This window comes from Bubalus bubalis, chromosome 24, assembly GCF_019923935.1.
Source record: "Bubalus bubalis isolate 160015118507 breed Murrah chromosome 24, NDDB_SH_1, whole genome shotgun sequence".
Lineage (NCBI taxonomy): Eukaryota > Metazoa > Chordata > Mammalia > Artiodactyla > Bovidae > Bubalus > Bubalus bubalis.
In genome coordinates, this window is record NC_059180.1 from 4,984,796 (window position 1) to 5,011,676 (window position 26,881).

General features: G+C 50.5%; 1 protein-coding gene across 6 annotated transcripts in view; it reads right to left on the bottom strand.

Annotated features, from left to right (window-relative positions):
• Positions 1-254: 254 nt before the first annotated feature.
• Positions 255-26,881, bottom strand: part of SMURF1 (SMAD specific E3 ubiquitin protein ligase 1) — a 91,672-nt gene continuing 65,045 nt past the window's right edge. For 2 of the 6 annotated variants that reach the window (XM_025275344.3, XM_044936407.2), the window contains exons 2-19: positions 25,730-25,768; positions 24,498-24,606; positions 22,877-23,010; positions 22,663-22,728; positions 21,154-21,229; positions 19,473-19,714; positions 18,658-18,742; positions 17,976-18,053; positions 16,828-16,974; positions 15,550-15,748; positions 14,063-14,166; positions 10,041-10,155; positions 8,700-8,878; positions 7,568-7,705; positions 6,773-6,893; positions 5,718-5,919; positions 4,370-4,454; positions 255-3,180 (exon numbers count right to left, since the gene is read on the bottom strand). In XM_025275344.3, the coding sequence (XP_025131129.1) occupies positions 3,081-3,180; positions 4,370-4,454; positions 5,718-5,919; positions 6,773-6,893; positions 7,568-7,705; positions 8,700-8,878; positions 10,041-10,155; positions 14,063-14,166; positions 15,550-15,748; positions 16,828-16,974; positions 17,976-18,053; positions 18,658-18,742; positions 19,473-19,714; positions 21,154-21,229; positions 22,663-22,728; positions 22,877-23,010; positions 24,498-24,606; positions 25,730-25,768 (2,219 nt within the window). In that variant the 3' untranslated portion in view covers positions 255-3,080. The remainder of the gene's footprint in view (positions 3,181-4,369; positions 4,455-5,717; positions 5,920-6,772; positions 6,894-7,567; positions 7,706-8,699; positions 8,879-10,040; positions 10,156-14,062; positions 14,167-15,549; positions 15,749-16,827; positions 16,975-17,975; positions 18,054-18,657; positions 18,743-19,472; positions 19,715-21,153; positions 21,230-22,662; positions 22,729-22,876; positions 23,011-24,497; positions 24,607-25,729; positions 25,769-26,881) is intronic. The other 4 variants (XM_044936406.2, XM_044936408.2, XM_025275342.3 and 1 more) reach the window with 4 other exon arrangements.

Here is a 26,881-nt window from a genome sequence, read left to right on the forward strand (position 1 = left end):
GAACTAGTGTTTCTGCTTTCTTTCAGATATAAACCCAGGAGTGGAACTGCTGGCTCATATGGTAGCTCGATTTTCAGTCTGTTGAGAAACCTCCATACTGTTTTCCAAACTTGCTACCATCAGTTCCTCCTGCCGTTGGAGTGGTGAGTTTACCCCTTTCTTTAGAAGGCCCTTGCCACTGGCTTCCTGTCTTGTTTAAAAAAAAAAAAAAGCTGGAATCTCTTTTGCACACCAAATAACAGACACCAAAAATGTAAAGTCGTGAGTTTATTGCATATGTAACAAAATGAACCTGACCGCCGAGGTCCAGCCTGCTGTTCAACCACTGTTTTGTGTTTCCAGCTGGTTCTATAACCACATTAAATAGAACTAGTATTCTTTAAATACTTTTGATTTTGACATAAAACAACATTAGTGTACAACTTTCACAAAATAAATCAGCAATAAAAACCATGGGAAGGATAACAAGGATAGCAGCAGTACTTAAAAACAAAATAAATAAAAATACATTATAAAGTGGTTGAGAGACAAAAATAAACCAATTTTAAAAATCCATACTATGTGTTGGGAAGGCTGCCGTGCGGCAACACCTGGCTGCAGCCGGGGCATCTTCTCGGATAGCTCGGCCTGGACGACTGCCCGACCTGGACTCGGACCCTGGGCTGGGCGAGCCCCGGGCCTCGTTCCCAGGCGCTTCTCCCGGGAGGAGTCGGCGGACGGCTGGCAGCCGCCCCGCAGCCCCTCCGGTCTTCCTAAAGCACTGAAGAGCGGTGGTTTGCTACATCCCTGAGGGTCGGCTGATGGCCGCTGGTGAGGCAAGCCTGGAGGTCGGGCCCTGAAGCTTCCGGGCAGAGGCGGGGGGACGGGGGTTTTCTGCGGCTCCAGGGAAGGGCAGGGGTCGGGGAGCTCACCCGGGATCACCCAGGGCTAGACACGATTCTTTGGTGGGGGTGGAGGGTCGAAAGGCCCACTCCCCGTGGACACTGAGGTTCAAGGGGCAGTGCCACCGACAGGCCTGCTTGGCAAGAGTGACCTGGAGCTCTGGAAGGTTCTGCCAGGCTCCCCGACACCAGCTGTGGGGGCCGAGGTGTCCACGTGCCAGCAGGGAAACACAGAGCCGGGCCCTGGGGGAGGTGAAGCTCACTGTCACCAGCAGCCCCCGGAGGAGCCCCGAGGGGACCCTCTGCTCTTGCTGAGATGACATCTGACACAGGAAGCAGCCCATCCCCCATCAGCAGGAAGGTCACTGGAAAGGAGGCGAACGCCTCATTCCTGCTTCGAGGTCTTTTCAGCCACGAGACCCTCGTTTCCTCCCTAATTACAGCAGGTTCTGGCCGACACCCAGGAAAACCAGGTCCCCTCCTCTAGGTTTAGGTCCGGGTCACAGGGCAGGTGTGTCTGTCTGTACCCTCACGCCGCCAGAGGACACCCCCGAGGAGCCAGCTCCCAGCACACCCGGAAAGCGTGATGGTTAAACCCGGGCACGGCTCAGCCCCCAGCCTGGCCTGCACATTCTGAGGGGGTGCTTTTCCTTTTACAGCCAACGGCATCCTTCCTATTCTAGAACGCCAGCGAGTCACCCAGCAGCACAGCTTTCTCTCCTGGAACCCCCAGCTGCAGTCTGCCCCCAGCCCTAGGCCACTGACTGCTTCCAGGTCAAGAGAAGAACCCCAGCAAGATGCAGAGGGTCAACGCTGTCCACAGGCGTCAGGAACGAAAAAGGACAGACAGGTCAGAAAGCGCCTTCCAGACCCACAGCAGGCTGGATCCCAGCACGGACCTTAGGCGCGTCCACAACAGAAGTTCAACAGAGACACGTCCTGCTAGTGAGTTACCCTGCACTCGGCCCCCAAACAAAAACAATGGAAGTCCACACGGGAGAGTTTGTTGCCACTGCTATTTTTCCACTGAAGCTTAGCTATCTAAAATCGAACCACTCTAAAAATTATTTGAACTTTTGTGCAAATTGGGAAACGGTGTTAGAAATTTAGGGTCAAGACTTTCTCTGGCCTTGCTCATCGCCTGGGCGGGTGAGCCGCGCCGCGGTGTTTGGTTAGCGTTGCCATCAGATGGGGACGTGGGCCAGCGGGTCCAGGGGCCCCTCTGCCTTCGGGTTCCATCCACGACCCACTTTTTGTAAAAAGGTGACTCGGGGTGAACGTCGATCATGAGGATTAGACATTCTCGCTCTCCTTTTCAAGCTAGTTCGCACCAAGCCAGCAGCTATGAAATCAGAGTTCTGTCCTGTTCGTTTAGTTCTTAAGCACTTTCCACAAAATGGTTTGTTAGTATCCAGGTGTGGGGCAGGGCGGGGCTGGTTTTGGTCTGTTTGATAAGCTCTGCTATGTGGTGGTTTTACTGGAAAAATATTTTGAATTGGATAGACAATGTGGCTAAAGGGACTCTGAAAAGGAAAGATCATTTTTCTCTCTGTAGAACAAAGTTTTCAGCTAGGAAACCCTGAAAAGAAACACCCAGGCCCCCAGCGCAAGCCGCCCCGACTCGTGTCCCCTTCCAAATCAGAAGCATCTTCTTGACGCCAGCTTCCTGCAGTGGCGGAACTCCAGTAAGCATCTACTTTACCGTTACTGTCAGAACTTAACCTGCTACCCAGAGCAGGCTGCTGGGACATGGGGTGTGGAATCCGAGCTGCTGAACTCGAAAAGGGGCCTTAGGTCGGCTTTGAGACAGAGCAGCGGGTCCAGCTGCGGGGTGTGCCCCGGGCAGCCCCGCGCGGCTCCCTCCCTGGGGGTCGAGACTCCCATGGAGCCCACGGGCGCTGAGCGGCCACCGCAAGTGCCACGGCTGTAGCAGAGGGTCCCGTGTGACCGAAGCCGTGCTGACCTGGCTGCGTTTATTGGATGGGGGGGATGGGGGGCCTGCCAGGATGGGGAGAATGTGGGAGGAGCCACCAGCCGCAGTCTGCCCGCCCCTCGCTCCCCCAGCAAAGAGCAGGGGAGACCAGCCTTTCCCTCGGGTTCCTAGGATTCCAGGGCCTCAGCCGGTTCGCGGAAGCATCCAGAGAGCTGCCGCTCAGGGTCTGGTGGCCATGAGCTCGTGTCTGCTCCTCGGGGTGCACCTCACTCCACGGCAAAGCCACAGGTCTCCTCCACCGCCGTCAGCAGCTTCTCATAGAGCTTCTCGTACGACTCGTAGGGCGGGATGTCGATCCGGTTAAAGCTGGAAAGGGACAGAGGTGAGACACACCGCAGAGCCGGCGGTGGGTGAACGCTTGTGTGTACACCTGGGGCTTCTTGGGCAAAGATTTTTAAACCAATGAAACCAGGTGAGTACATCCTGGGCAGATTAGGACAAAGCTGTCACCTTGTTGGGTTTCTTGTTTTGGGGAGAAGTTATTTCTCAGACCAGGAACACATTTGCAGAGCACAAAACCCCTCTATCAGTTCACTGCCCACGCGTCAAACCCTCTAGGACTTGATCTAACCACAGCGGGGCAGTCCGCAGTATTTCCGGAAGAAACAGGTTCTCTCTCAAAACCAACAAGATGTCAGATCCCCAACGGGGTTAGATGAACGGGCCAGCATTTCCTCAGGGATGTTCATTCCCAAAGCTGTGTCCAAAAGCCCTGTGAAGCTATTACCTCACAATGAATCCAAAACTACCGAGTTCTGACTGAGAGGACAGAGGCCTCTTGAATTGCTGGGGCTGAGCCCTTAAGGACAGTTTCTGAGGAGGAGTCAGGCTACAGCGTGTGGAGTCTTTTCAGGGGTCCTTGACCCCGAGGACATTCTTCACATCCATCAGAGGACCAAGCCTGCTGGGGGTGGGAGGAGTGGCCCTGGGGGTCGACCCCGCTGGACAGACCCTGGATCCTCACGTGGGCCAGGGGGCTGTCCTCTGTCTCACAGACGTGGAGACCCGCCCACTTGGATGTCGTGGCCAGTGTGGGACCCCCAGCCAGGGACCTCCCCCCACGTCACCATGCATCCCGGCAGCATCTGGAACCGGTTCTGGTCAACTGGAGGGACACTCAAGACATGGTTCACAAGGGCGAGTGAGTGACTAGATTTTAAACCACAAAGGAACTAACCCCGCTACAGGTGCCGTTTAAGTGAGCACTGAGGGAGAAAGCATTTTTCAGTACACAGGCATGTCTGTCACAGCCAGAGCTCCAAGAAGGAAGAGACCAGTAACGCCAAACTTAACCCTGCAGTGCTCCCTCCTGACGGCACCTGTGTGGGCAACAGGGACACATGCACCCATGGACACACACACAGCAGGAGCCAGGGAGGAGCTCCAAGGTCAGCCATGTCTCGGGACTTAACTGCGCTCCTGAAAGAGCCTCGTGCTGACCCTGATGTGCGGGCTGTCCCACACACGGACCCCCGGGTGGGGCGCCAGTCCTTACCAGGTGTGGGCCTTGGGCAGGTTGTCCGTGTTGGCGTCAATCAGGTGGATGGTGAAGAGCCGGGGCCCTGCGGCGCCTGTAGAGCCTTACGAGACAACAGTCTAGTTAACACGCTTCAGAGCTGGGGCCCGGGCCCCCTGCCACCACCCGGGGCCCCACGCCCATCCTTCCAGACGGTGTCAGGGTTCACGTAACCCTAGGAGCTCTGTGTAGTCTCGGGATATGCACACAATGGCCACGGAGTGACTAACATCAGACATTCTAGAAAATTCACGGGCGCAGGAAGAGCAAAGACCGAGCTGTCCTCTCACAGCTGAGAGGACATGAGCCGGCCCCAGGGCAGGTGTCTGAAAGCAGAATCCTTAAGTCACCAGGAATTTGTTTTTTAAAAACCAGGAATTTCTAGCAAGCAGACCCCCTGTTGGCAGTGGATGGTAGCATCGTGAGAAAAGCAGGTTCTGGAGTCAGGAAACCCCTGTGCAGAGGCGGTGGGAAGACAGACAGACATGAACACCAGGACCCAAGTCCCAGGACAGGAGGGGACTTCTCAGTCCAGGAGGGCCTCAGGCGAAGGAGAAGGCTACAGGAAACGTTCGTGTGAAAACTGCCTGCTCTCACTAAGAACATGTGAAGTCCAGTTACTAAGTTTTAAAGTACTAATATTCTCAACCTTATTTCTGCCAGGGTTATCAAGTGACAAAACCCCCAGATTTAGCATCAGCACGCAGAAGAGGCCCTTCCCGGGTGGAGGCGCCGACCACGAGCCCCGCAGCCCCTCCTGAGCTCAGCCGCATTACTGTGCATGGCCGCCCCTGGCCCCCTTCCCAGGGACTCAGTCCGAGCCGAACGCCTGGGAGGATGGCTCCTCACTGGACAAGGCAGCCGACCAGGCGGGCCCATGGAAGAGGGGACTGAGGGCCCGACCTGCACAGCGCGCTGTGCACGCAGGAGACTCAGAAGTTAACCCGAGCGCTTTACAGCTGCTTTCCTCCCCCCTGAAGCCATCTGTTCTGTTGGGCGAGGGGAACCCACCCCCTACCCCGGCCCCCTGGCCTCGCTGGCAGGGTCGTTCCTGGTCCAGCCTCGCGGGGACACCAGGTCAGCCGGCCAGCATCCGCCGCTGTGGGCCCACGGGCTGAGACACCCCGAGCAGGTGGTGTGGAAGACTCGTGTGGCTGACACGGGCTCCCACTGTTTACAGATGTTTCTTTCACCCCGGGAGCGGCAGTGGGGAGAGAAGAGGTCTCTGGACAAGCGACACTGCCGTGCCCGGCGTCCATCATGAAAGAGCCGATGCCAGGAGACGCCCAGGCCCCGCCCGGCCCGGCCCGGCCGCCACTGCAGTCACCTTGCAGCGCCTTGAAGCCCTGGAGGGGGACCCGCGTGGAGCCCGTCACGAACTGCAGCAGCCGGGCCCGCCGCTCCTCATCGAAGGTCTCCACCGCCTGCCAGAACCACCGGACCACGTTGCTGTCGGCCCCACAGTGCTTCAGCCGCGTGTTGGACTTCCAGTCGTCCAGGTCGATCTTGTCTAGGCCGCCGATGATCAGCTGCGGGGCGTGAAGGTGGGTCACTTCCCGGACACACAACACGACGGGCCGCCCCAGGCTCCCGGGCCGTGGAGAGACCGACCAACCACGCCCCCGTCAGCCGGGCGACGTTCAGACAAGGGCACACCCGACACACGCAGCCAGCCCGGGGCCCCCGTCTGTGCCTGCACTTCCAGGCTGGCTGCCACCCCCAGGGTGCGGGGCGGCCGCTGACGTGACGTTTCCCTACAGCTGAGCACGTGTGTGCACTGAGGAGCCAGAAAGGCTGCACAGGGTCACCTGCCCAGCGGGGCCGCCTCCCAGGACCTCGCAGGGACACTTGGGGACGTGTGGGGTGTAAAGTGTGACTCCCCCCCAGAGGATCACGTGCACTCCGGTGCACCAGGGCAGAAGGTTGGGGACACTTTGAAAGGCCCGAGCTACTTGGCGCCAGAGGTGGACAAGACGTGAGTGAATCACTGCGTCCCATGAAGATGGACAAGAAAGGACAGTAACACCCCGTCCTGGGCCTGATAACAGCTGGAATCAAAGTCGAGCAGCTGGCTAGGATGGGAGCAGCTGGTTACGGTCCCATGCTCAGTGACCGTAAGGTGACCCCTCAGGAGGAGGCACTGGGGAAGCCGCGGAACACCCTGACTGATGTCCCACGGCTGAGCTGGACTCCCTGCCACCACATGGACACCAGGCCTCGTCAGCCCTGCTCGGGGCTCCCCGACGCCCCTGTCCCCCCACCCTGTCCCTGCTCCTGCAGCCACAGCGACCCCCACGCCTGTGGGGACCATGCAGCCTGGCCGGGAGGCAGGGACCGCCCCGCACACAACAGCCCCTCGCACCCCAGCCCCGCACAGCCCACCTCCAGCTCCTTCTGGTCAAAAGGCTTCAATAAGTGTTGAGGGATGAGCTCATTAAACCCCTTCTGAAGAGCCAGGAACTGGGCCTCGATTCCCCTCATGAACCTCCAATTTACATACAACCTGAGAAGGCAAGTCACACGTTGGAAGCAGCAGCACAGCTCTTTCCTCCGTTAGTCGGGGCTGCCATCAGCTAAGCCCTGCCCGCCCGGCCCCGCCGACGGGGAGGAACGCCCCCTGCCGGTTGGTGACCAGCCTAAGACTCAAGAGGAAAGGAAGTCAGCCCCTCCCTTAGATGTGCTGATGCTCTGCTTGAAATCGGTCAGATCTGACCTGACCTGTTAGGGATGCCATAGTTGAAAAAAAAAATGTTTGAAAATAAAATATAGGACCCTGAGAACAACACCCCATGTGTCTGAATACCCCATGGAGTTGCTAGTCAGCTATTTGCCTTCAGAGGTGGGAGGACAGACCGGAGGGAAGATGCCCTTAGACTGAGCTCAGGAAGCTTTCAGGCTCCTCCTCCTCGCGCTCCTGTGGTCATGACCGTCACACCCAGAACCGAGTGATCCCTTGCCAGTCCCCCCGCCTCGGTCTCTGGGGTCACGAATCCCCCTTTAACAGGTCAGCCCTCCACTCAGAGCTCCCACTGCTGACACCACTGCCTTCTGGAAGTCTCTACTGCGACTCTGGTCCAAGTATGGGAAGGGAGGCTCACGCAGCAGAGGAGCCTCGACCATCTCAACGTGACCGCTGCCTGGCAACCCCCGCCCCGGGTGCCCCAGAACACTGCCTACCGGACATATTCCTTCTTATTCTCCTCTGTGACGGGGACGTTCCTGCCATTGGGTTTCAGTTCGTGCTGAAGAATCCGCCCGAAAGCGTTGTGCTCCACGCAGAACGTGTGATCGAGCACGGGGGTGATGTCGTTCTCTCTGCGGGGGAGCACAGGCAGGGGTCAGGGTGGCCTCAAGAGGAGGGTGATGGGAGCGACGCTGCTGGGACCTCCAGAGACATGGCACCCAAGTCTCCGAGCAGACAGGAGGGAAGCGTGATGGGGAAACTGAGTCAAGGGGCAGCCACACCAAGAAGATATCACCGCCCTGCCTCCAGGCAGCCTTTCCAAGGCTTCAGTGCAGAGAAGCCCTTGCAAGTTAGGACTGGCTCCTTTGTCCGCCACATTTCTGGAAACACAGCTGGGGTGGTTCTCCACAGGACGCAGGCCTGACCCCCGCACCCCAGCCTTAGCAGCTGGGACACGTGGGAGGACGTGGACCTCCCATTCCTGTGGAATCAGCCCATTCACGAGGACCCCCGACATCCACGGTGACCATGTAGCTGTGCCTGTTGCATTTAAGAGTTTTAGGATAATCTTAAAGATGACTGAATATCAGGACTTTTTTGATATCTTCCTGGTCCCTCTAGGGGCTTCCCTGGTGGCTCAGCTGGTAAAGAATCCGCCTGCAATGCAGGAGACCTGGGTTCGATCCCTGGATTGGGAAGATCCCCTGGAGAAGGGAAAGGCTACCCCATCCAGTATTCTGGCCTGGAGAATTCCATGGACTGTACAGCCCATGGGGTCGCAAAAAGTCAGATACAACTGAGCGACTTTCACTTCACTTCACTTGGTCCCTCTAGAGACCAGGAGACACCTCAGAGTGTTAAAAAAAAAAAAAAAAAAAAACAACCACCAGGCCTGGGAATTAACAGCCACAATTGTAACCTAATAATTCAAGGAGACAACAAAAGAAACTAGTCCATGAAGAGAAGCTGGTCAAACAGTATATGAGAGGGTAAGTCAATTAAATATTTTTGTCAGATCAGTTTTTATGATTCTGGTGGTTAGTTTCTCCAGTTTCACACCCATGGATCTGGTGCACCCTAAGACAGGTGACAGGTGAATTTTCAGTTTCCTGAGTCGGTACTTACAGAATCCACACTAAGCTCTTATGGAGTTCAGGGTCCACCGATTCCAAATCAGAAAGCTGGATGGGCTTCCCCAGTAGCTGCTTGTAGAAAGGAACCGTGAAACCCCCATTGATGTAGTGTCCATGGAACACAGCCAGACCCATGATCCGACCCACGAAATGGAAGTAAGACAAGTGGTCCTGCAGGGGGCAGCAGAGAACACCAAGTGTTAGGAAGCTGCCCGGCAGGGCGGACAGGTGTGTGTTTCTCCAGGTTCTCAGGAGACCCGTCCCATAGGAGGAAGCTGAATCAGTGACTCACAGGCTGTGCTCAGGACCCACCCGATCAAAGGTCACACAAGAGCACGACTCTGGAGAGGTCATCTGAATGACACTTCATGCGCCCTTGGTTCAAATACCTTCTCAAAACTGCTATTGAATTTGTGCGGCCCAGTGCAAAATGAAAATGCAGAACCCCTTATTCAGAAATGGAGAATTTCAACATGATGAAGGCAGAGCGTCAACCGCGAGCTGCCCCTTCTCAGCGCAGTGCCCGGTGCTGGCATGGGTCAACCGGCACACCCAGGAGGCCGCCGGCCTCTCCCAGCGCGCCTCGAGCAAATAAAGGCGATAGGCAGCCCCCTTCTTCCTCTGCCATCCCTCCCCCATCCCACAGGAAAGCAGAAGAGAGGAAAATCCAGAGAAGGGACTGAGCGGGGGACACAGCCCAAAACCAGCGCCGTTGTGGTTTGCAACCAGGGAACCCCCGTTTCTACTCTTAGGTTGGAATTACAATTAGAGAGTGTCCACACTGGTGAAAGTCGCACTGGCTGCCCCTCAGAGCCGTGTGCATGGTGCAGACCACAGGACGCGGCCCCGCAGCAGAGCCCTCCGCTCGCCGCGGGCCACCCCTGGGCCACGTGCTGCTCCTGTTTCCTCATTGCTATGACGAGCAGCTAAGAGTATCAGCACGCTGGCCAAAAAGGCCAGTTACATAAGGGAATATTCCAGTTCTGGCTGGGAGGAGGATGGACCTCGTACCCCGCCTCTCAGAATGACACTGTCAACAAATACAGCCATCGAGCCAGAGTTTCCTCCAATGGCGGTAAAGTGCTTTGAGTCCACAAGCAGCTCAATTTCACTCTTGTTGTCCTTGAAACAACATACTCAGTGATCCCAGTCACTGAAGGTAAGGGGTAGAAACCATCCATCCTAATCCAACTGTCACTCTACCTTCCCATGTTTTATTTGCCACAGACTTTGAGTAGGTCTACAATGAATAAACCAAGAATTGAGGTTGAAACTGGAAAGCCTCTTAAATTCTCCAACTAAATTTCTGACCTCCTTATTCATTAATACTTACAGGGTTGATTGAAGAATCTGGGTTGATTTGCAACATGTAAATGTTATCCGTGGAGTACTGGAAGAGTCCATAGTACGGATTCAGCATTTCATGGCACAGTAAATAAAGCCACTCCCTAGAAACCACAGCAAAAAGAAGACACGTTAAAATCCCCTAGTTTTAGATCTTCACCACAGGACTGATAGACTGCCCTCGGAAGCCAAACTGGTAAGGCTGCCTGGCTCTGAGAAAAGGTGATTGGGACAGGCTGGGCAAATAGGCTTCAAGAAGGAAACAGCTGCTTCTAGTGGTTCCAGAAAAGCAACTCCGAAGTTGAGAACTATCTCTGGTTGTGGGAATCATCACCAGCTCAGAGGCACGGTGTCTGTCAGCCTGCCTGCACCCCAACAAAGGTTTTCTCTGCTACTTTGTAGAGATAAAATCTTGTGACGAACGGACTTCCCTGGTGGTCCAATGGCTGAGAATCCGCACTCCCGACGCAGGGGCCCAGGTTCAACCCCTGGTCAGGTAACTGTATCCCACATGACGAAACTAAGAGTTCACACGCCACGATGGAAGATCAAAGATCCCGCGTGCAGAAACCAAGACCCACACAGCCGAATAAATGTTTTAATTTTTAAAAGCCCCAAGTTAAAACCAAACCAAAAAAGCACTCTAAACAGAAAACGTGACTCAACTGCTGTGGTCAGGTTTGGTAAACCCACGTATGCAGTCTTATACAAACATTTGTGTAACCTTGTCTTCTTTCTACTCAAAACTTTAAATGGACGGATCTTATTAAGTTCTAAAATTTCTTAAGAATAGAAAACATAGAATTGAGAAAATATGGAAGGATAAGCACAAATGCAGATAATCTGTCGGAGAAGCTTGTGAAAATACCCGCAAAATGATCACACCGACAAAGTGACATATCAAACTCCAACAGGAAGGAACTGTCAGAGATGAGACGCCGAGTCTTAGGAAGCCTCTTTATTAGGAAGGCAGGATTTCCCAACTCTGGTGCTTTGTTCAGCCCCAAGTTTCAGAGTTTGGATTTACAAAGAATTATTTTCATAAACGCCAAGGACCTGCAACTGTCTAGACAGGAAGTGATTAAAATACAAGCAAACATTCCGACTGAGCTGTGGACAAGGTATAGAGCATGAGAAAAGTTCTAGAAGTGGTCAAGGAAGAGCTATCCCCAGAGTCAGAAGAGAGAGAAAGGATAAAGGTTCAGAGCCGGAGGCAGGGGAGAGGAGCAGACATACACGCATATGTAACACGCAGGTCACTGACATCTCAGCCTTCCACAACAGGCATGGACCATTCAGACACGGGGAAGACTCGAGAGCTGAAACAACGGGAGATCAGACTAGCAGCAAAAAAGCAGGGCTTCTCAGCTCTTTCCCCTGCAGCACCGTGTTCATCAAGGCAGCTACACCAAGACTCATCTCCACCTGGAAGATTTCATAACCATGGAAAACGGCAGAGAAAGCAAACTCCTTCCAAATCAAACTTCACCCAGCTGTTCACATGCTCGCCTAGGGACCATAACCCCAGCTACGCACAGAACAATGTAAAGTGAAACCATTCAAGATACTGACTCTTGAGACATCCTGAGACTAGAAAGAAAAAGGCAGAGGAGAGAGAATGGAAGTAGTTTGATATGAATTTTGGACAAACATGAACGAGGAAACAGAAGAGTCTCCCTGAAGAGAGGGACGGAAAGCCTAAAGCCCTTGTCTTGTTGGGAATGGGATTTATGTTTTCAGGGCAAACGTAAGTTACATTTGCCAGAAGAAAGATGCTTTCTAGAATCAATATGGAGAAGATTGAAGAAGAAACCTGGGACAATCTGGAAAGAAAAAGCACTTCTCGGGGAGAGGCAGTTGCAGTGTGAGCACGTGGTCAGGAAGGCCCGGGCTCAACTTGTATCACAGACGGAGGGGTGGAAGGGGAGACAGGCGGACGCGATGGGAAGAGGCTGGAGGAACGATTCTGTTCCCGGCCCCATTTACTTACTTACTTTTGGCGTCTGGAAAAGATCCCAACTTCACCCAGAGACGTAGTGAGACCCCCATATCACTTCTCAAAACCTAATTTTGCTGGTGCTGACTGCTGCAGGGCTGCCAATCTGCTTGTGTATTCTTACCTGTGAGGGTGGGAGGCTCTCCTGTGCCGCGACCCCCAGGACGGGACCACTGTCACACACGACTGCACATTAACGAGGCCCCTTGCAGCACCTACCAGAGCTGAGGTTTGCAGTCGCTGGTGATTCTCTGACTCGTAACCCTGTCAGAGAGGGGACTCCTTCACAGGGGATGGGATGCTTCAGAACTGGGGTTCTGCCAGTGAGTGACAGCAAGCCAAAAGAGGAGCAAGGAAGTGAGGAGGGGGTGGGAGGAGCGAGCAGGATGGTGGATATGGGCAAGGAGGCCTTGAAGACAGGAGTGGGGGAGAAAAGCAGGAAAAAGGTACAGCATCTGTGGATGATGGATGCTCCTGGATGGGGACAAATAGCACAAAAGGGACTAAAACCAGACTGTCATCAGACAGTGACCCTGGGTGCATGGAGACAGATAGCAAATTCAAAGTTCTGATTGAAAACGATTTTCTTTCTAGAAGTCTATAAGAAGCCAAGCTATCAAAGTGAAGATTATAAGACATTTTCAGACCTAAGATCTTGGAAAATTAACCCCACACACGCCCTTTCTAAGAAGGCTACTTGAGGATATACTCCAATAACACGAGGGAGTAAGCCAAGGAATAAGTAGCCATGGGACCCACACAACAATGGCTGCAACCCAAGAAAGCAGTGATGTCCCACGAAGACAGCGGTGCAGAAGGTCTACAGAAACCGTCAGGGGACAGGGCCTCCACAAGAGAGGATGGGAGGGGAAATTGGCCAAAAGCGATATTTAATGGAGCAACAAAGACAAGACCTGGTTTAAAAGAAGAAGAAGAAGAAATTCTTAGAAAAATTAAAATTTGTTCAAAAGGATAAAATAAATGATAGAATACCACTTAATCCCTCTGAACAGTACTTACACTGTCATAATAATATAAAACAGTGTGCCGACTTTCAACTCACAAATAATACACAAGCGCAGGAGACTGGCTTAATTTTGGTTACAGAACAAAATGTAAATCTTTGGCCTTGACACTATTAAAGTTATACTACAGATAATGGAATGTAAGAGGTAAGAAGTGGAAAGAAGGGAAAGTCAGGAGCATTAATATCCTTCTCTTATGAAAAAGGCCAAGAGAGAGTGTCTCTAGTGGACAACAAAAAAATAAAGGCGGAAACACATCATGTACAGTTACAAAGAATGAGAGAAGAACTAGAAATCCTGATATTACAGAACTGGGAAGAATTACATTTCATCCTCACCACACCATGACCTAGTCTGTGTGCCTACCAACTACATCACAGGGTCAGTAGCTAATAAACGAACTCGCTCAAGTTCATGGTCTAGATGACGTTCTATTAAAACAAACAGTTAAAAGAGCCAAAGAACTGTTGTCTCAAAGGTGAAAAGAGGGAAGATAGGACACATAACGTAATCATGAAAAACTATTACCTTTAAATCATCTGCATGAGTTATTTTGACCCAAACCTCGCTTTAACCCCTCGACACAAAGGCAATGCACATGCCTTCCTCCCACCCCCGAAGGTCCTCTTAGGACAAAAGCCAGGCTGTCCCCACGTTAACTTCCGGTTCAGAAGTTCCTGAACTGGAAGTTCAGGGAGTGTACTGTCTTCCCAGGTCAGATGGAGAAGGGAGTAAGGTTAAAAGTTTAATTCAAACTTTGTAAGAAGTGAAGCAATGTTTGGGTCAAGAGCTGGGTCTCGATGGGTCATGGCGAGATGCTAGCAAGCACACGCTTTTAGGAATTCTTTTCCTAAGAATGCTCTGATGGCAAGACCCGAGTTCTGACTGCCCCAAGATCAGCACCAGGAAGGAGCAGAGGGCCGCTCAGCAAACATATGCTCACAAGTGCGCCGACATCCATGCAGAAGCGGGGACACATGAGCCTCTCACCTCGCCACCCCTCCATAGTCCAAGCCTTCCTCTCCTCGGAATTTCACCATGAGTCGCTTTTTCAAGTCTTTCGGTCGCATCTTCATTATCTGGCGATAAGACTCCTGCACATCAAAATTACAGTTTCAGAGAAAAGAACTTGTCTTATTTTTAAAGTTATAACATGATGAAAGGTTATTTATAATGGAGCCTGACTATAAATAAGATCCGAGGTTATTTTTAAGAACTGCAATCTGAGTCCTGTCTGGTTCCTGTTCAGGATGTTACTCTGGGCTCTGGTCACTGCTGCTCCTTCACCTTTCTCCCACCATCACTCCCTCAGAAACAACAAAGGTCAGGGCAGCTGGCACTGCACCCAAGGATACACACATACCCTCAGCACAATCACGACTGAAGGATTAAACGTCCTCTCTAGGGCTGATTTTCTCCACACAAATGAATTCCAATGTGTCCTATAAGTTTATATGCTTTAGCCAAATGAAGACCTCATAAGAGAGTAAAATAATAAGAGAGAAATAGTAAAAGAATCCTGAGCCTGGTTTTACATCTGAAGTCAAAAATCACATTTTCTCACTGAATCAAAAAGCCAAGGAGGCTTTCAGTGGAACATAAAGCAGCTCATCAGACACAGGAAACATGTGGTCAGCCTAACAGGGCCTCAGAGTCAGCCTCTGGAGTGGAACCAGCTCAGTGTCTGTGGGTATTTTCAGTGAAAAGGCACTTAAGAACCTTTTCTTGCTTTAAATTTAACGGGATTCAAAAGCAACCATCCCAAGAGGCGAGAGGATGTTGAAAAGATCTGGCAGCAGCGTGTCCACAATTCAGCTTCCCCGTTCTGACAGCCGTTTAAGACGCTCAGTGGGCAAAACTGGGCATTTGAGCGGCTCCAGTCGTGCGGCCCCGGGCACTTGGGGTAAGGCGCTGAGCGGCCCCCTGGCTGCTGTGGGCTGGGAGAGCCTGCGCCTCACCGAGGCTTCCACAGAGACCCATACGCAGCTGAGACTCTACCAACGCTGGCGGTCCTGAGAAAGGGCCTGCCTGCCAGAGGTCCCCTACTTAGGGAGCCCGATGCCGCAGGGCAGCTGGACAGAGGTCAGCATGCCACCCAGAGCCAGTAGGGAGAGGGAGGCCACTGGCTTCTCCAGGGAGACAGTGCCATACAGGGAGGTGGTGGGCCAGGCCCCGCACGGGGATGCTTGGTTCTGAGGGTGCCATGCCAACGGCAGGAAATGCCATCCGTACAATGCAGGTGTGGGATTTACAGCACCACTTCGTACTGGTTCTGTACAGATCGCTAGACCTTCACTCAGAAGTCATCGCCTTTTAAACCTAGACCACAGGAAGAAATACTGATCCCTCTCTTGCCTGGGGCTTCAGCCGTGATAAACCCCTACATTTCACCCCCAACACCAGAGAGGAAGCAGAACTCACTGTCCACTGAGGGGGGAAAGAGTCCGCCAGACGGCCAGCTGCCCCGAACCCCGTACCTCAAATATCTCCTCTCTGGACACCTCGATGCGGCAGTGGCCAGCCTGGGGCTGCTGCAAGGAGAGCTCGTGTCTGAGGACCTTCAGTTTCTGGACCAGATCTCTCTCGTACCTCTGGGCGGGCAGCTCCTCATCCTCCACGGAGCCCTCGCTGGGTGGCGGTGGTGGCTGGCTGGGCTCCTTCAGTTGGCACTGGTGACTTGAGGAGAACAGAGGCGCTGAGGTCACCCCAAGGGCAACGGCCAGCAGTGTCCCCCCAACACACACCAAGGGACCGAGAAGAGAGGTCAGGACACCCACTTCCGGTCAAGAGTGCTTCCCTGGTGACACAACTCTGTACGCAGATACGTGAAAACCGGGGTGGCCACCCTCAGAACATCCTTTTCATCAGATGTTACCGGAAACCCCAAATGAACTTCCTGGCCAACCCAACAGGTGTCCAGGATATAACAGAGGAGACCCCCATCTCCGCCTCTCATACATCATCACTGCCATGATAAACACAGAAACTTCTAGCACTCATCGGCAACTAGTGCCGACGCGCTCTCAGCAGGGCCTCGGGGCCGAGAATCACACGGAGGTGACCAGAACACTGAAAGCAGATGGCAGTGGAGGTGGTGACGCGCACAAGGCAAACGAGGGAAATGTGGCGGGCGCCGCTCCTCCTCCTCTCACCAGGGGGCCTCCAGTCTCCTCACTGGAGGTGCAAGTCCAGGGACAGAGGAGGCCCAGGACCAGCTACCTGCTCTGCTCCAGTTTTGCTGACTTACGTCAGCTCTCAGTGACAAGCACCCCCGGGCTCTCATGTCTGAGGACACACGTGCCTTATCCTGGGACGTGGAGTGTGGGATCCAAGGTCATCCCCAGACCCAAGTTCCCCGGGAATGACGGTCTGGGAAGCCAAATGGCGCTCTGGACCAGCCCTTTCCCGCAGCGGTGAGCAGACCCCCAGGGAAAACCTCACTCTGCTGCTTCCCACTCTGAGGCCACCCGTCTTATCAGATATGCGTGTGGAAGCTCCGAGAATGAAGCTGCGCCAGTTCGGGGGTTTGATTTAGGCTGCAACTCAGTTACAGGCTGGCTGTGACACAGGCCTTCAGGACTGCACCCAGCTGGCTTGAGAGTTTAAAACACATGACTGTCCACTCAGTAATTATCATATTTTGCTCACGCTTATTCTCTGCTAACCAACAATGCAGTTGACAGATGAAGGGAAATAGTAGAAAACATGGCACTGTAACGGTAAAGAGGCCGGCAAGGAGCCGGTAAGAGTCTTACGTCATGATGTGGTGTAACCGTGGGTCTGTAAACTGGGTTGTTCGGTTATTATGATCTACAAAATATATCCTCCCGGAAACCGTGCTGCGGACTTCCCAACCGGGCGGCAGTGGTCCAAGTTCATCGCAGTTCACGCTGTTAAGGTCTCTACCAGAAAGGAAGACACACAGTGGTTTGTCCATCTGAGCGTGGAGGCCTGAGACCAAACCTTCAGTGAGAAGAGCAGGGGCGCCCCCTTCCACAGGGGCTACACAGGCCACCACAGTGCTGCTTACATGGCGCCCCCTTCCACAGGGCTACGCAGGCCACCACGGTGCTGCTTACACAAACACCAGCGAGGCCCGGCTCCGGTGCAAGCGGCAGCAAACCCACGGATAGAATCGCAACTCTCAGAGCCTGTGGCCGTGACACGCAGCACCGTCTGCCTGGGAAGACCATTCCTTCCACCAAAGAGGACCGAAACACTGCATCCAGAAGATGCAATACAGAACCTCGATCGAACGTTTGGCCAGCCCAATAGTGGGGGGGATCTGAATGCTGCCGGAAGGCCTCTCTGGGCTCACAAGTTAATGAGATGCTCAAGGTCAGAAGGGTCTCTCTCTCCATGGGAAAGCTCCCAGAAAACACGTTTTCTCCAGCAGACGAGTATAGGAACATGCACTGGAAATCTTCCCATTCTAGAGAGCTGCGCCAGGATGAGGCCGTCTCAGTTTTGAGTGACTTTTGTTAATAAGCAAGTAGCTCTAAGTCTAACCTCGTGATTAATTATTTCAACCCAATCCACAGTCACCTGGGAGCAAGCATTACTGACCAAGATGCATTTCTAATGAGCACAAAAGCCTGACCTTCCTTCCCGAGAGTACCAAGGAGATAGTTCATTCATTTGCAGGTAATACTTCCATTCTAATTATAGACACTGAATTGTAAGTTCAACATAGATTTGGAAAATCAAAGGCAAGAAGCTTGTTCTCAGATGAAACAAATTATGAATAAAAAGGAAATGAGCATTACTAAAATGTTATTAAGTAGTAATGCTATTCTGAAACCAAAAAAAAATTTTCTAAGAAAAAAAAAAAAGAAAGCAGAACAAAGAGAAAAAAGAAACTTAACTCCATTACAGGTAGGGGAGGGGCAGGGATCTCTCTGACCTGGGCTCAGATGTATGGCCTTGTAGAAGGAACTCGTATAGAAAAGCTTCATCTCCCCCAGGAATGGTCCCCAAGGGACTGAGGCAATAGGGATGGTAAAGTAGAAGAGAAAAAGGGTGATAGAGTCTTTATATTTCCTGTTTAACTTTTTATTATGGAGAATTTTAAGCATATAAAAAAAAAGAGAGACCATAGTGAATAAATAACCAGCTTCAACAATTACCAGCCCATCACCAACCTGCTTCCAGGGCTCCCCATTCACTCCCCCACTCCAATTATTTAAAGCATCAGGTCAGATATCAGATCATTTTATTCAGCAATACTTTTAGTTTAAAATGAGAGCAACCACATCTTGAAGGTTTTTCGAGTAAGTGCATTTGATTTCATCTAAGGGTGAGGGTCTCTTCCGGTTATGGAACCTGATTTCAAGACCCAGGATCGCGCTCTATAAACTTTAGTCTAAAGGACCCAATTGTGTCACGGCAGCTGCTGACCAGCTGTGGGGAGGGGGGAGCAGAGCTGGGACTACCGCCCCCGCCGCCCTGAGAGTCTGAGTCAGGACCTCAGACAGCCCACCCTCTAAGCCTACATCTCCATACCCTAAGGGCTGTATCACCCACAGCCAGGGGGTCCAGGCACCGCTGGAACGCAGCCTTGCCGGTGAGCCACTCAGGAAACCTACCTGGGTATCCTGGGGTCGTGCCACGTGCTGACTCCCGTCTGCGTGTGCAGGAAGTACACCTGGCCCTGTACCGTGGTTCTCTGCTCTGCACAACACAGTGGGGACATGGTCAGTGACACTCAGTCCAAGGGGTCAGTCCTGTGAGCTCGGAGGCCCCGCTTCCTTCCCACAGTCTTTGAAAGGACCGAGAGAAGGGTGTGAAGGGCAGGAGTGAACTTGGGCCTGGCTTGCTGGGGTCAGCGTGTGGACAGATCTTACTTCTCCTGTTCCCACCTGGAGAGGCAGCCACACCCCTCGACCTGCCACCTCGGGACTCATCCTGCCTCCACCCCTGTCCCCTGCAACAGCTCATACTTCAGGTCTCATCTGCCCCATCTATGTGGATCCTCCAACATGGATCTACATGGGTCCTCCTTCATTTAGGCGCTTCCTCTGTGGTTGTCAAAAGATTCTGTTCTACGTTAGTACAACAGATAGTAGTAGTCTTATCACTCCTACCCAAGGCCGTCCTTCCCACGTTCAAATCCCAGGGCGCTACAAAGAGGCTCATCCAGACCCCCGCCCTGCTCCTCTTGGCTCTCTTTGACATTTGTTTGCCTACATTCTTCACACAATTGCTGTCCTAGAAGCTTGGAGCAAGGGAGGATACATTAAGGAGGAGCAGGATTTGTCAACCATCACACTGACACAACCGCCATGGGGCAGAGCTCTGCAAACATCAGCGGCTCTGGCAGGTACGCGTTACCAGAAAAGGTCTGAAACTGGAGAGGGACACGTGGCCAACCGCACTTGGAATAGCGGGTGCGCGCCCTCACCGTAGCCTTCGGGCAGCTCCGGGGACTGGTGGCCGTGAGGTCGGTTCTGCGGCGTCTGGAGCGACCCTCGCACCTCAGGGTTTCGCAGTCGCTGAGCCTGAAGTCTTTGGTCTTGACTCGGGGATTCCACAAACCTGCAGTTGCCCCCGCCAGCAGCGGCCCCGGGGCCATCCGTGTACGGGGCTGGCTCCTCCATGAAGCAGCTGAGGGGCCTTCCAGGCCCGGAGTCTTCATACACGGTTCTGGAAGGGGCAGAGTACAGCCTACATGACAACACCCGACAAAGACAGGGACGCACCCCAGTTCACGCCACGCTCTCACACCCGTCTATTCTGCTTCTCTTAGACAATACAGAATGTCCCCCGGACTTAGTTTCATCAAATTCGTCCTGTCCTTTTTCAATGGGAAGCCAAACTTGTTCACGAGGAATCAATGGCCTAAGGAAGCCATGTGTTAAGTGCCACTGAGGCCAAGGTAGGATTTCAAACTTGGGGATAGCTGAATGGTCGGAAAACACCAACCTTGAACTATAAGAAGTTCAGAAAAGGAGATTTCAATTTTCTTGACTTGGAATCAAATTCAAACATTCCATTTGCCTTGTCATTTTATAATAGAACTCCTGGTTACATCAAATATTGCAATGACTTTAAAAGTGACTTTTAACATAAATCCTCATCCTCTAAACAACTGTGAAGACAATTTACTTTAATAGGCTATTTTCCCTTTTAAGCAAGTACTTTTGAAAAATGTTTTACACTGGAAAATTCCCGAGAAACACAAAGTGAGGGACTAGTTCGGTGAACGCCCTGGACTCTTCACCCACCTCCGATACCATCCCGTGGCCACGTGGCCAGCTCTTCCCCCTCCAGTGGATTATTCGGAAAACAATCCCCACATTTTACCATCTCATCCTTAGATATTTCGGCACATATCTTTGAAAGATGGGCCTTTTACCATTAGCATGATCCCCAAAATGGGTCATCATAATGCCAGTCAGTATTCAAATTTCACCAGTCCACTATCTCATTAATCAGGATCCAAAAAGATCCACACACGGCATCTAGTAGGTGGGCCTCTTAAATCCTGTTGATTAAATTTACGGGTTCTCTTCCTTCCTTTTTATTCCCTTATTCTCCTTGCAGTGTATTTGCTGGACACTGGCTTAGGTCTGCTACACTCTACAGGGAGCCCCACTTCTGGATGGGATTTGTTATAGTCCCCTGGGGCTGGGCAGCCCATTCCCATCCCTGGAACTTCCAAGATCTATGTTCACGTCAGGTTCTCTTTCCTGATGGTGTCAACAACTATTAATGGCATTAAGAGTTAATTCATTGGGGATCGAAAAATCATGATCGTGACCAACGAGAGCTCTTGACGGTTTGGGGGGTTTGGTTTTTTATAACTTCTTTCTTTCTGTATCGTCATGAACTCCACGGACTGGTTTGATGTGTTGCAGTTATCATTCTTGACCAACGCTCTCAGGCCAGTGGGAACCTCTAAACTGGACCCTGAGTCTTTGGGGCACGACCCTACTAGTCTTGACAGCTTCCTTTACAGACAAGGAAACTGGATCGCAGTTGTATCCCCAAGTCCCTCCCTGCACCTCAGATATTCAACGCGGTGAAAAGGTGTGCAGCGCGCTCTCCCGCAGCGCGAGTGCCAGCGGCCTGGGGGTACGCACCCTTCGCTCTCCAGCAGGCCTCTGCAGTCCACCACGGAGCCGCCAGTGCCGATCCGGTCTCGTGTCTGTAAACTGACTGAAAAGAAAAGGACATCTTGCATTAAAATCCAGGGATATTTTATACAACTGCAATATAGTGAGCCACTACAAATGTATAATTTATATACGGTATTATTTTTTAAAGTGAGGTGTCTGTCTCTGCACTCACATCACACATGCCTGTGCGTTCAAGTATGAGACATTTCACTCAGCGGCTCCACACCACCGCATACCACCCGGGCCCTTCCCTGCAGACGTGGAACAGGAGGAGGTGCTGTGTGTTCCACACTCTCCATAAAAATAACACAATATTCACTTTTTCCAAGTTATCTTGTTTTTTAAAGATTCTGACTTATGCTGGATGAGGACACAGAGAGCACTATTTGCACAGTCTAGACGCATCTGTGTATCTACTCTCCGTCCCCAGTACAACCAACAAAGACACGGATGAAGTTGCTTCCAGGCACTGGTTTTGCCCTGCATGTCTCTCCACAGAGAAGAGAAGACATCACAAACAGGCAGTGAGTGAGAACTCTGTCATCAGGAGAGTTTGCAGGATGGATACTCACTGTTCATTTATCCTGGGTCAGATCTACATAGCCGACTCAATGGAAAAGACCCTGATGCTGGGAAAGACTGAGGACAAGAGGAGAAGGGGGCAACAGAGGATGAGATGGTTGGATGGCATCACTGACCTAACGGACATGAGTTTGAGCAAACTCTGGAAGATAGTGAAGGACAAGGAAGCCTGGCGTGCTGTAGTCCTTGACGTCGCAAAGAGTCAGACACAACTCAGCAACTGAACAACAAGTTCTACACAAGACAAGACCTAAAAGATTTGGGGTCGTAAGTCATTCTGTGTGCTACTGAAATACTATGGGGTTTTTTGGATTCCCTGCAATGCAGGGTCAATATCTGAGTTACTCTGAAATGCTAATAAGAATGGGGTGGGATAAGAGGAGGAACTGCTTAACCGACAAATTAACTTCCAGCAGAATATGTCTAGTCAACACTTCATAACATTAGCATGTTCCGTTTCTTCATTCTAAGTCAATCTTCTGTAAAATCATAGGACACGGAAGTCTTCAGAAACCCCGCTGCCGTCTACGTACGTAACGGTCTTCCTGTGGAGCTGTCTCAGCTCGTGCTGCGTGGCCGCCATGTTTCCCATCCGCGCTTGGGTAACGGGACAAGTGTGAGGACTCAAATTACAGCTAAAATCACAACCCTGCATCTCTGTGTACCTTAGTCACTTTAACTCCACCTTGAACGACTAAATGAAGGGAACCGGATAAAATAACAAAACCACACAAGATGAAACTTTTTGGTACTGGAGAGATGGCCCCCAAATGTGGCTTGTCCTTCACGTATGTCACCACGGGTCAGTGGCTTTGTGTGTTTTCTCAGTGATGAAGAGCTGGATGTTAAGTTCTGTAAAAGTTATCTCTTTAGAGATGAGAAAGTTCTTACCCACTATTTGGCCACGAACTGCATCAGTATCTGAGGGGTTTAGTTTGCACAGATCCAAACGCTGGTCTGCAAACAAACAATTCAAAACTTAACCTGGGGAATGTTAACTAGGGAGGAGGGCAGGAATTCTGTATTCAAAAATGGTAATAAGCAGAACGATGGCTCGTAAGCCTTCCTCGGTGCATTGAGAGGCAGAAAAGCGTCGGGTTCTTACAGCCGGTATCTTTTAATCTGCTGATGGCGTTGGACAGCAGCCGCACGCAGCCCAGGAAGCCGGCTCCCTGCTTCTTGTGAATCTTCTTGTGGTTCCACACGCTGATGGTTATAGAATCCGTTTTTCCAACATATCTGAAACCAAAGTGCAAATTCATCTTTAATTGCATTTCTGTATTACAATAGCCCATCGAGATTCTATTTGACTGACTTGTTAGTCCAGAAGAATCTCTGAACATAATGTTGGCTCTAGATCCACAAGCACAGGCACTCGATGAATATCCGTCACCGACTTCAATGGGCGGCAAAAGGGCTACAGCTGATGATGTGAGAAGCACATGGAGATAACTACATGCTGATGATAATCCTATAACAGGGATTTACTAGATTTTAATAGTTTCAAAGATAATGGCAGGATTCATAAGCTCCCACCAATTAGGCTTCGTAGAGAATAACCAGTCTGCAACAAAGGACTCCTTTCAAACCCTCCATCCACCCAAAGCACACAAAAGAGCAGAGCTGGGACAGGAGACCCCCTTCTTCTCAGGGCAGGTCAGCCATGAGGGGGCTTCCAGGACTTGGACTGACAACTGCTTTCCAGACCACCTCCAGTGCCACAGTGGGCCTCAGGATCCAGCTACTAAAAACCCCCTCAAACCCAGCACAATCTGTGGTGTGGTAGTAAAACAAAGCAGTAATCACTCAGCGTTACCTGACAAAAATTTCTTAGCAAGGACATGAAAACAGAGGTGAATATAAAATAGTGGTTTTCAAAGGGCAATCCACGTAATGAATGGATATAAGAAGTTGTCGGATGGTGTGTGGGCTTATATACATTCACTCATACCAAACTTTATTTGCTCTTGCAAAAAATGTGTGTGTGTTAGTTGCTCAGTTGTGTCCGACTTTTTGTGACCCCATGGACTGTAGTCAGCCAGACTCCTCTGCCCATGGAATTCTTCAGGCAAGAATACTGGAGTGGGTAGCCATTCCCTTCTCCAGAGAATGTTCCTGACCCAGGGATCAAACCTGGGTCTCCCGCATTGCAGGCAGATTCTTTACTATCTAAGCAAAATTTTTAAAATCAGCATATATATATATGTGTGTGTGTATAAAATATTTGTATAATATGTAGAGAAGGAAACCCACTCTAGTATTGTTGCCTAGGAAATCCCATGGACAGAGGAGCCTGGCAGGCTACATCCATGGAGTCGCAAAAGAGTCAGACATGACTTGGCGACTAAACAACAAAAACAACATAATAAATATGTATAATAATACATTTCAAATAATGCGTTTTACAACTATGCTCATGGTTTTGCTCAAAAAACAGTAGCATATAGAGGACCTGAACCATAGCCCCTTTTTCCTGTTAGAGAGGGCCAGGAGACTGAATGTTTGAAGATCACAGTTACAGAAGCAAACCATAAAAAAATGTATGAAAACATCAAATGCAAGAACTTCCAAGTATATGAATTCTCAAAGTAGGCACTGTGTCTTTGGCCATCCACGTTTGTTACCAGAAAGAAGTTGGTAATCCCTTTTTTAAAAAAATGCTTCTCTTACAAGCTAGACACCTACTCCCCTTCATTCCCGAGTGCCTTGTGGGGTATCCAACTCACAGATCGTAGTGCTGGTTCCACTTTGGGTCCAGTGTGTTCTTCACCGTGTCCGTTGAGTGGCACTGCCCAGATCCGTCCACAACAATCTTTGCAAAAGGGTCAGGGAGCCCTGGAGGAGAGGGGACAGCCACACTGGATGAGATGACAGACCTACCAGTGCGACACAGAACATGGTCCCGCAGGTAAAGGGCGCTTCAAGATCACCTAACTATCCTGGTATATTTCATTCTCAAATTTAAGGTTAGTTTCGATCAGCAAAGTAAGTTATTTCCATTAAGCTTTCTAAGAAAAGCAATCCAGAATGACACCTCCTCAGATTTTTAGACACTAGAAATGAAACTCTGAAAACAGGCTTAAATTCGGATTTCCATTTCTGGAGATCACTACCAGTTGAATGGAGGAAACAGTGTCTACAAATAAATGTATTTGTACTTTCTAAAAAATAATACCTAGACATTGTGTTTGCTGGTCTTTGTCTATTTTATCTCTGGGCGCAGCATTCACCACATTTTCATTAGGTAGGTTCTTAACTGCTGGAGTGTGAATCAGACAGGTTTATAAGATCAAAGAGGTGGCCGGGTCTGAGAGACAGACCTGGATGGGATCCACCCCTCTGTACCTTCTCAGCTCCTTGAATAAAGCCCATGAACCTCAGTTTCTTCACCTGAAAGTGTGAATACTACCACTTAGGAACCAAGAAGCATTCTGGTGAGGATCAGAAAGTGTGAAAATTTTCCTGCTGCGGGCACCTACTTTATAGTAGGTGAGCTCCTTAAGCGATTCCTTTCATAAGAAAATGACTCTCCATTTATTATTTTTATTTTTACAATTCCTTTCATTACAAGACTTTTCAAGTGTGATTGAATTTATCAAATTTGACTATCAGTTTTACTGAAACTCAGACGCTTTATAGAAAAATGTCTCATCTGTATTTGAGTGGAGAACACTTCAGCAGAAAGCGATACATTAATGGATGGAAAGGCAGAGAAAACAGGGTGTGGCCAGAATAGGGAACGAGAGAGAGCTTTTCCTGCTTGAGTTATAAATTTTGTGCCTGGGAGCTAAGCAGCCTCTGTGACGTAGTCAACTGGGAAATGAAGTTTGTCAAACCGTGGGTTTCTAGTCTTTTCTTATAGGAGAATACACCCAGTGTTTTTTGAAAAAGTTTTAAATTTCAGAAATATGTGAAGAATATTAATAGTGTAAGAGAGCAAAAATGGGTGTTTACTTACTGAAGAAGTCTTTCTTTGCAAGGTTCTTGGCACATAATACTAAAAACAAACAAACAAAAAAGGCAAGGGTTAAGCATTTATGGACAAAATTTTCACCATAGTTAGTCGCTATGGACAGAACTGTACCCCACCCAAAATCCATATGTTGAAGGTCCAGGCCCTGATAGTGTGAAGGTATCTACAGGTGGTGCCCTTGGGAAGTGCTTGGGGTTAGCCGAGGTCACGGGGGTGGGGCTGGCATGATGGGGGGTCCGTGCCTCTATAAAGAAGGGCCCACAGCACATGCCCTCGCTCAGCTCTCCATGTGAGGATGCACGAGGTGGCCGTCTACAAGCCAGCAAGAGGGCCTTCGCCCAGAACCAGATCTCCCCCCTCTCATCTTAGGCTTTTCCAGCCTCCTATGGGAAATAAACGTTCGCTGTGTAAGCCGCCAGCCGATGGGATTTTGCTAGTGGCCCAAACTGGCTGAGGCGCTAGCCTATATTTGCAGTGGGGGGGGGGGGGGGGGGGACCTCAAAATTATCTTTGCCATTGATTGTATTTCAAATTAAGTGTTATATTAAACAAAAAACTGACAGTAACTAGAAAGTGTTTTCTCCTTCAGTTAGAAATCAACTGTTAACAAATGCAAAATGGTTTAAACTTAAAAATTTTTCTTAAACATACATGGGTGGATTTATCAATGGGTTCTTGAAACTGCCAGGATCACATTAACACCAGCTGAAATGAAGACCTACAGTCTGTCTCTTCAGAGCACCTGCTCATAAGAGGAGCCATGCATCTTTGATATTTGACTAAATAACACAATTTTATGAACGTAAGCTCTGGTATGTTGGAGAACAGAACGAGAGAGTGACAGAAAATACGGGGCCATCATCAAATGTGAAAAACAAATGATAAAATGCATGCTAAGAATGTGGCACTATGTTGGTATATAGAAAGAACGCAATAAATGCCATTGTTACAATTTTATTAATGAGGTGGGTAAGAAATTTTGTCACTAGATCCATTCCATGATTAAAGCTATTATATGAAGGCAAAATACACAATAAATTATACCACCTTACCTGCCTCCTGAGAAACCTGTATGCAGGTCAAGAAGCAACAGTTAGAACCTGACAGGGAACAACAGACTGGTTCCAAATTGGGAAG